We start from the raw sequence: 9,147 nt of genomic DNA on the forward strand, positions 1-9,147 counted from the left end.
TGAGTGGCTGTCATCTTCAGATGCTGGGAGGGAGCAGATCCTGTAGCTGCTGGTGCTGGAGCTGTTCCTGATCCTCCTACGTGAGTAGGTCAAGACCAGGGTGCCAGAGCAGTGCCTGGAGAGTGGAGCTGAAGCTGTAGTTGTGACGACCTTGTGAAAGACCTGATAGGGCCGGGAGAGTGGGTGAAAAGCAACTCAAGTTTTTTGAGTGGGAGTGGTTAAGATTCAGAAGCACAGATACGTCGCCGTTTGGTACCCAACTTGAAGAAGAGCAACCATTTTGCTCTCCCAAGGAACATCCATTGAGGCTTTCAACAAACGATATGCTTGCGTGTTTCAGAGAATTATCTTTCTCTTCAGTGGATTTTTGATCTTGTGTTTCTGAGGTGGTTTGTTTTTTATTCTTCCCACTCTGTTCCTTTTCTATGGATGAAATTTTTAATTCTTCTTGTGTCCCAATATCAGATACTGCCTTTCCCATAATATACTCAGTAAGTAGTTACTGAATGTATGAGTAAATGAATTGGAAAGGGGTTCCTATGATCTCTATTTTGAGGTTTTTGATACAAGCCCCACACAATATCTAGTTTTAAAATGTTTAAATTATACAACTAATAAATGCCCATTCTTTGGAAATTAGAGTACTGTGTTAAGAAGGAATCTGAGTCTTAATATGGACCAAACAGGACGAAGTGCTTTCATCAGTTACTGATGTTTGCCATGAGTGTCTGTGGTCTGAGTGTGTATGTGTCTGGATGTCTGCCTGTGTTTTGAGTGGCAGACATAAGGTCCTGTCTCCTTAAGGTCGTATGTCTTATCTTGCCATACTGCTGAGATGAATATCCTTTTTTACTGAAAATATTGAGGATCCCCAGTTCACAATTTTATTCATGTGAAATTTCAGGGGACCCCAAATAGCCAAATAATTTGAAAAAGAACAAAGTAGGAGAACTGACTTCCCAATTTCAAACCTTATTACAAATCTACAGTAATCAAAACGTGGTACTGGCATAAGGATAGACATGTAGATCAATAGAATAGAATTGACAGTCCAGAAATAATGCCACATGTCTACAAACAATTGATTTTCAACAAGGGTGCCAAAACCATTATATGGAGGAAAAATAGGCTTTCAACAAATGGTGCTGGAACAACTGGATATCTTCATGCAAAAGAATGAAGTTGGACTCTTATCTCATACCATATACAAAAATTAATTCAAAATCAAAGACCGAAATGTAAAGCTAAAACTATAAACCTCTTAGAAGGAAACAGGCATATGTTCATGGCCATGGATTAAGCAATGGTTTCTTAAAATTAATGCCAAAATCATAAGCAACAAAAGAAAAAATTGATAAATTGGATTTCATCAAAATAAAAACTGTTGTGCATCAAAGGACACTATCAATAAAGTGAAAAGGAATCCACTGAGTGAGAGAGAATATTTGGAAATCATAAGTCTGATAAGGATCTAGCATCCAGGATACATAAAGAACTCAGCCACAAAGATACAAATAACCGAATTTAAAAATGGGCCAAGGCTTTGAATAGACATTTCTCCAAAGAAAATATGCAAAGGGCCAATAAGCACATGAAAAGATGCTTAACATCATTAGTCATTAGGGAAGTGCAAATCAAAACCACAATGAGATACCACTTCACCCGGCTAGGATGTCTGGAATTAAAAAATCAAACAAATGAAAAACAGAAAATACCAAGTGTTGGTGAGGATGTGGATAAATTGGAACCAGTTTATGCATTGCTGCTGGGAATGTAAAATAGTACAGCTGCCGTGGAAAACAGTTTGGCCGTTCCTCAAAAACTTTTTTAAAGAGTTACCATATACCCCACTAATTCCACTCCTAGGTATTTACCCAAGAGGATTGAAAACATACATTGATGCAAAAACTAGTACATGAATGTTCACAGCACCATTATACGTAAAAGCCAAAATGTGGAAACAATCCAAATGCCCATAAACTGAAAAATGAAGAAATAAAATGTGGTATAGCCATACAATGAAATGATATTCAACCATAAAAAGGAATGAAGTACTGATACATGCTACAACATGGGTGAATCTCAAAAACATGCTAAGGGAAAGAAGCCAGACACAAAAGACCACATATTGTGTGGTTCCATTTATATGAAAAGCCGAGATAGGAAAACCTATAGAGACAGAAAGTACATCAGTGGTTGCTTATTTTAGGGGGTCTGGAGGTTGGGGGGTAATAGGTAAGCATTGGAGGGTTCCTTTTTGAGTTGAAGAAATGTTCTAAAACTGTGTTAATGGATGCACAACTCTGACTATACTAAGAACCATTGAATTGTATATTTTAAATGGGTGAATTATATGGTATGTTATATACTATATCTCAATACAGCTGATTAAAAAGGGATGCTATCAAGGAGGAATTCAGAATGATGACATTTGCCTGGTCACTTGGCTGGGCTCTGGCTACAGTAGGTAAGGGATTCTTTATGAGACATTCGTGTAGCAGAAAGGAAAATTATTATTTTGCAAGTTGTTGCCAAAGTGTCCCTTGGGGAACCAAATATCTTTCCTTAGGAATGGGCCCTCCTCGTTTACTTGGGGATAATTTGGGATTCAGAAGGAGGAAAAAAACACTAGGTAGCTACTCTTTGTTGAGAATTTAAGGGCAAGGAAGAACCGAGAAGAGAGGTGTTTCTGCAAAAAAGTGGGAGGCTAGAACAGTCTCAGACAGAAATGACTGAGACATTCAAGAAAAGAGAAGCCTGATATTAAGCTTTAAATCATCTATTGAATTATACTGTGATGTAAACATCCCTCACTGTTACCCCTGAATCAGCAGCAAATCTCTACTGTCTTTTCTGTGTGGTATTGAGACGTATGCGTTTAAAAACTAGGGCCTTGGCCCCACATAGGAGGTGCTACAGTGCACCAAGCAGAGGATGAGGATTGAGTAGAAATCAGAGTTGTCAGTGGTCAAGGAGACATAAGCCTCTGATTTCCCAGTAATCTTCCTAAAGGGTGTGGCCAGGTATTTGAATAAACCCAATCTATATATTAAAGGGCACTGGGTCATACATGTTTGGAGGGCCAGAGCTTCTGGTTATGATATATGCTGCAGAGCTGAGGGCATTCATAGGTTAAAGTACTTTGAAGGTGGGGAGAGCAGAAAGTGTGGAACAATAGGAGAGGTAAGTAGAGTCACTGAGACGGGAAGGAGGATTGTCTTCAGCAAGAGGAATTCCAACAACAGTAGTCGATATTTATTGTACAGGATAGGGGAGAGGCACAGTTTTAATGGAGGCTTCTGCTGGCTGACTCTGAAATCAAGCCCATGAAAATTGTTATGCTGACACCAGAGAATTCTGATGAGAAGGCACAAGCAAGCATTCTTCAAGGAAATGCTTTAGATAGCATGGCCTGTCATGGCCCTTAGAGATGCTTCAACAGCCTCTAATTTGTCATGGAGGCAAAACCCCACTCATAGGATGTTTGGAAGAAGATCCAATCATAGGGTTTCCTTCAGAGGTAAGCCAGGTGTCTTCATAACTCTGCAAAGTAGAGAATCAAGAAGAAGCTGAGACTTTTTCTAAGTAGGAAAAGACCTAAATGGAAGGGCAGGAGACAACTGACTGAGCACTCTTGTCCCGGTTCGTTGGAAGGAATCGTCAAATTGATGGGGATGAAGGTTAGGAGATGGGTTGGGAGCAGTGGTCAGAACACATCTGCCTAATACCTGGTTTTCTACTATGTGACAATGTGGGAGTTGTACTTCCCAGAGGACGAGGGACCTGCCATGGGAGACCATCAGGACAGAGACATCAGGGGCAGGAAGAAAGAGGGATATGAGTGCCCTTCTCACCTGCTTCTCGGAACTGCTCTTTTGTTTCCACCACCAGGAATTTATCAGTTGGTTCCTTGTGTCTTCTGGTACTCTCTGAAGTTGGGAAGTAATTAGAAGAGGGAGATTTATGCTTCCGGGTCCTCCACCATCTCCCTAGGCCCAGGAGCACAAGCTCCAAGAGAGTAAACAAGAGACAGAGCCCAGTGACCCCAAACATGGTCTTTAGGAAGATGGTCTTCTCAGAGGGGCGAGACACAGTACAGGTTATGCTACCAAGGCAAGGCTCTCGACGACATGCAAAGGAGCTGGGCATCTTGAACCCATACAGATGGTACTGCCCCCCCAGGGCTGCCCCCTCGAGGACCAGTCGCACCCCCAGCTGTGCCACATAGGCCCAGAACAGCCTGGGGCTTCCAGATCCTGAGGCATCTCTGCTGTCCTCCCTTTGGCGGACCAGGGTCTCCTCTTCTTTCTTCACCTTTTCTGATTCTTCCCAGTGCCAGATCACATGATACAGAGTGAAACCCACGTAGAGGATGCTGGGCACGGCCACCAAGATGACTTGGAAGGCCCAGAAGCGCAGTGGAGAGAGAGGGTGGAAGGCATCGTAGCAGGCGGCCTTGCAGCCTGGCTGCTGGGTGTGACACACGAATTCACTCTGCTCATCACCATAGACCCCTGTCCCACTGGCAGCCAGCAGCACAAGGCGGAATCCCAGGAGCACGGGAAGCAGGAGGCGCCCCACGTGGGTGGAGTGCCGGCTCTCCTCAGCCACCAGCCACCTCAGGAACCTGCCACACATCCTGTTTTGGAGCAGAGGACAATGATGGGTGTGGGTGTGTTGCTCACTGTCCTTTAGGAAGAGTGTCAGGCCACCTCTTCACTCCTAACCCATCAATAGGTGGAGCAAGCCTTCTTGCTCCTCTCCAAGAATATGGTTGATCAAATACCAAGACTCTGACTGCACCTAGTTATAGTTAATGGAATCATCTACGTAAAATAATAATAGTGAGAAGTACAGTCCCCGCTCTGTTGGAATGGAGAGGAACTCTCCCTTTCCCTCCATCCCTCCCTCTCATCCTTCCCCAAAGGCTGAATGTCAGAGACCAGAGTCCCCTGAAAACAGTTGTTTCCCCGAGTGATGGCTGCCAGGTCTGGTGCTACTGTTGGCATCACCTGAATGAAATCGGTGCTGACCCTGGGGGCAGTGTCCATTCTCTTGCTGTCTGCTTTTCTCTGGCCCCTTGACCTCGGGTGCTCACAGGTGTATCTGGGCAGCCTCTGCTCCCCTCACAGTGGTGAGATTGAGATGCAGTTAGATTAGCAGGCTCGATGGAGATCAAGTGAACCTAGTGAGTGTCAAGGCTTGCTTTAGTCTGATGTTCTTTAGACTTACAGCTTAGGGAAAGGAGAACATTTTGGGAAAAAAGAAAAAACCAGCAGAATCTACTAGTTAATTGTAGTGGAGTTTGAGGCCAAAGCCAGAGCCGGATGGATAAAAAATTCGAAATTTGACTCTGCTTTATCATTGTTCCTTGGGCTTATATCTCCCTTGTGGTGAGAGGTGACCATGGCCAGGGACAGGCTTCAGAAATTCTTCAATTCCCTAGACAAATATTATCATGCTACAAGCCCAGTTTGCCATCTTTATCTTTATCCTAATCAGCAGCCTGCTCAATGCCGAGCCACTGTTTCTAACCATCCCCCTTCAGTGCAAACTGTTCCACACCTAGTTCCTCTCACTCTCAGAAGACCATGCAAACCTCTGATTCCTCAGAGAAAAAAGATTCTTTGATGTGAAACCCCACAGCTACCACTTCTCTTATCTCCATAGTCACCTCCTTCTGCAGCATCTTAGAGAAAGAAGTGGTCCTACCCTTGTCCAAGGCTACTCTCCCTCCCGGACCTGTGCCCTTGGGTCTCTCCAGCTTCTCCAAGGATTTGATCCCCAAATGATCTTTCCTGTAATTTGAATCATCTTTGTTTCCTCTCTGACTATGAACTTGCTTAGGTTTCTCCCTTTTAACTCTAACAATGACAACCTGAATTGCTAAGTTCACATGGCAGCAAATGAGACATGGCTAACTTGTCTCATACCAGCTTCCCAATTATAATACCCAGAAAGATGCACAAAATAATTTTAAATGGGTGTTAGTGTTATAAACTATAGATAAGAACAGGCCATGTGCCTAAACTTAGGCAGAACGGTCACTTCTGTACAATCAGGAAGGATGGATTGAGATGCTTCCAAGGGATTTCCTAAGGGTCTCAACTGACCAGAGAAATATGTCGCCACCCACCAACTGTGAAAAACCATTTTTGAGCCACTAGGAATGAGAGTTTGAACCTCTGCCTGCTCCTCCGTCCCTGTCTTTCTACCTCCATCACAGACTGTGAAGACTCAGAAATATATCAGGCAGCTGAAAACTCTTTTCTATAAAACTGGGTTAAAATTTTTAGAGGAAATGTATTTTTAGTCTCTAGAAAGATGTAAAATTGGTCTCATGATTAAAGATGGCGGATTGAAGATGAAGATTTATCCCCTCTCATTCCCAAGACTCCTCGAAAATGAGAGTAAATGGATCTTTAAACATATAAACATGACAAATAGAGCAGGAGGAAGATCACCAGTGGCACAACCAAAAGCCGCTTTGGAGGCAACAGGACAGATTGAGAGGAAAATCGGAGTGCGGTGCTGGAAAGAATTCAGTACCACACTCTGACTCTTCCAGAATTCAGAGGAAGAAGGTGAACAACTGAAGATTATGAAAGCTAAAGAGATAAGGGAACAAAATCTGTTTCCTAACTTGAACAGGAAGACAATGATAAAACAAAATCACTAGCTTATTTAGTGGACAAAAAAGCGCTTAGCGACATGCCTGAGGAAAAGCAGTTTCTCTATAAGTGTTTAACCGAGTTTTGTTGGGAGAAGCACTGAGCTCCATGGAGGACAGAAAGGAAGGCCAAGTTCTAATGCTGGTCCTGAGTTTCTCAGCGTTGGCACTATTGACATCTGGGGCCTGGTAATCTTTGCTTGGGGGTAGGAGGGATGCTGTCTTGTGCGTTGTAAAATGTTTAGCAGCATTCCTGGCCTCTATCCACTAGATGCTGGTAGCACACTCTCCCTGCCCACCCACAATAGTCTCCAGACGTTGCTGAATGTCCCCTGGGGTCAAATTCACCCCTGGTTGAGAACCACCACTTCAGAGCTGTGCTGGTCCATCAGCTCTCTACTCTTGGCTTCAGTTACCAGGTCTGTAAAGCAAGACTTCTGTACCAGAGCATCTCAAAGGGCTTTTATTTGGTGGGGCATGATAATCAGCCCGTTTCCAGGCTGGTTGTGCATCGTCCCTCAAGCAGCCCTGTCTGTGAGGACGCCTGCAGTCCCTCTCCACCTCAGAAGTCTACAGGGTCCTCGCCCTTAGGGCAGGCAGCCCCAGGCCCTGAGGATTTCTGCCCTAGCTCTCCTGGAGAGTTACCAAATGCTAATTTGGTAACTTCTCAAGTCTTGCTGTCAGCCTCATCTCCTTTCAAAGTACAGGCCTAGCACCCTCTAAACATGTTTCCAGCATGTTCCCAGCAAACCTGGAATTTAACACAGAGTAGGCCTGCCCTATTCCAAGTGTTGGGAATGTAACTCGTTTCCAGAGACCCTGTCTCTGTTCTTCTCTCTCTCCCATGCCCACCCCTGACCCATAGCTAGACACCCAAATGTCCTCTGAGAAGCTCACCACGGAGCTTTGGGGGTTTGGAAGGGAGAGAGGGGATAAAGCAGGACAAGAGGACTTGCCTGAAAACTCTTTGGTTTGGAGTCCCCATGTCTAATTCTCAGCACCTTTTGATGTCCTTTGTCCCACAGCTATTATCACCAAAACAGTGCTTATTCTGCACACATTCCAGGGCCTCATGGAAGGCTCAGACAGAATCATGCTCCATCTCCCACAGTCTGCAGACCAAAGGGTGTTTCCTATACAACCGGAGCCTAAACACAGCCCCCCCTTGTCCCTCATCCGCTGCTTTCCTGGGGCCCATCTGTTCCAGCTGTCCCCAGGCCACCTGTCTCATTCCCTGAGCCCAACATCCTCCTCCCACAAACATGTCTGCAGCTTTGTCCACAGGAGCCAGAGCCCCCAGGCCAAACTTCGGAACCTGAGGAGCTAAGGGCTCAGCATTGTTGACAAAGCTCAGTTCAAGGGACGCCACTCTGTTTCTAGGAATGGAGAAGCGGTTTGCAGATAAATCTATTTGGGAGGGAGTTGGCAGGATCTGAGCCCTGTCAAGATTTCAGTCAGTGAAGCAACACCTGTGAACTCAAGAGCTGCGAGAGGGAGGAAAGTGCAATTTGAGGGGATTTTCAAATATGTAAGTAGATTTTTTTTAATTCCCTCATGATTTTGGTAAGGATTTGTCTAAGCATCTCTATTCTTTTGGAGAAAAATTTCAAGATTCCATTGGTGGCAGAATTCATCTCAGATAGTTAAGGTGTGAGGCAGAGATGTCCACTGAGGACAGTGCTGAATCGAGCTCACTGCTCCTATCTCAGCCTCCTGGCCTGGAAAACACTCTAGATTCTTTAATTTAAAGTGGGATCTGTGGCGCAGCAGCCTGGCATCACCAGGTATGCAGAATCTCAGGCTGCATCCCAGGCTTAGCAAATCAAATCTTATTTTTAATAATATCCCCAGGTCATTGGTGTGTGCAGGAGTTGGAGAAGCACAGTCCAGAGCCCCAGGCAGCCCCCACCGCCACTCCCCCATGCCCTGAGCCAGCCCAGCTGCTCTCCGCCTGAGCACTCACCTGGCAGCTTTGAGCAGAAGCAAGAACAGCAGGGAAAGTGGCAGAGAGGAGCGTCCTTAGGCTGGAGCCCTCGGGGTCCCAGCTCTCTGCCAGGCTCTGCCCCTGCCACCGCCCCCATCCTCCCCTCCCCCTTTCATTCCTGGCAGCTTTAGTGAAGAGTAGAAGAATTGCAGCTGAAGGAGCAGGCGGCCCTGCTGTTAAAGAGTGGGCTCTGGAGAATAACCCGCTGTTGTTGAGGGTGAACTGAAACAGGGATTTTCAGATCATCTGAAATGGAAGCAATGGCTTCAGGGTGTTTCCAACCTGCAGGCTCGCAGGCAGCAACAGATAGAATTTCGTTCTGTTTAAATCTCTGTTATGACCCCCACTCTCCTGGCCAAAGTACCCGAAGCACAAGAAGAGTGTGTGTGTGTGTGTGTGTGTGTGTCTGTGTGTGGGTTTGTGTCTGTGTGTGTGTTTTTACTTCATTTCCTCAGGCAGCAGCTGTCCCAGAACTCGTCATGCTCTCAGGAAG

The 9,147-nt window shown here is 45.3% G+C and overlaps 1 protein-coding gene across 1 annotated transcript; it reads right to left on the reverse strand.

The window, feature by feature from the left end:
- Positions 1-3,230: 3,230 nt before the first annotated feature.
- On the reverse strand, positions 3,231-8,731 carry GJC3 (gap junction protein gamma 3). Its single transcript, XM_014846845.3, has 3 exons — positions 8,634-8,731; positions 3,855-4,639; positions 3,231-3,543 (listed from the first exon to the last, which is right to left on the reverse strand). The coding sequence occupies exons 2-3, from the start codon at positions 4,636-4,638 to the stop codon at positions 3,536-3,538; spliced, it is 792 nt and encodes a 263-aa protein (XP_014702331.1). The 5' UTR covers position 4,639; positions 8,634-8,731; the 3' UTR covers positions 3,231-3,535.
- Positions 8,732-9,147: the final 416 nt, after the last annotated feature.

Source organism: Equus asinus, chromosome 14 (genome assembly GCF_041296235.1).
Source record: "Equus asinus isolate D_3611 breed Donkey chromosome 14, EquAss-T2T_v2, whole genome shotgun sequence".
Taxonomy (NCBI): Eukaryota; Metazoa; Chordata; class Mammalia; order Perissodactyla; family Equidae; genus Equus; species Equus asinus.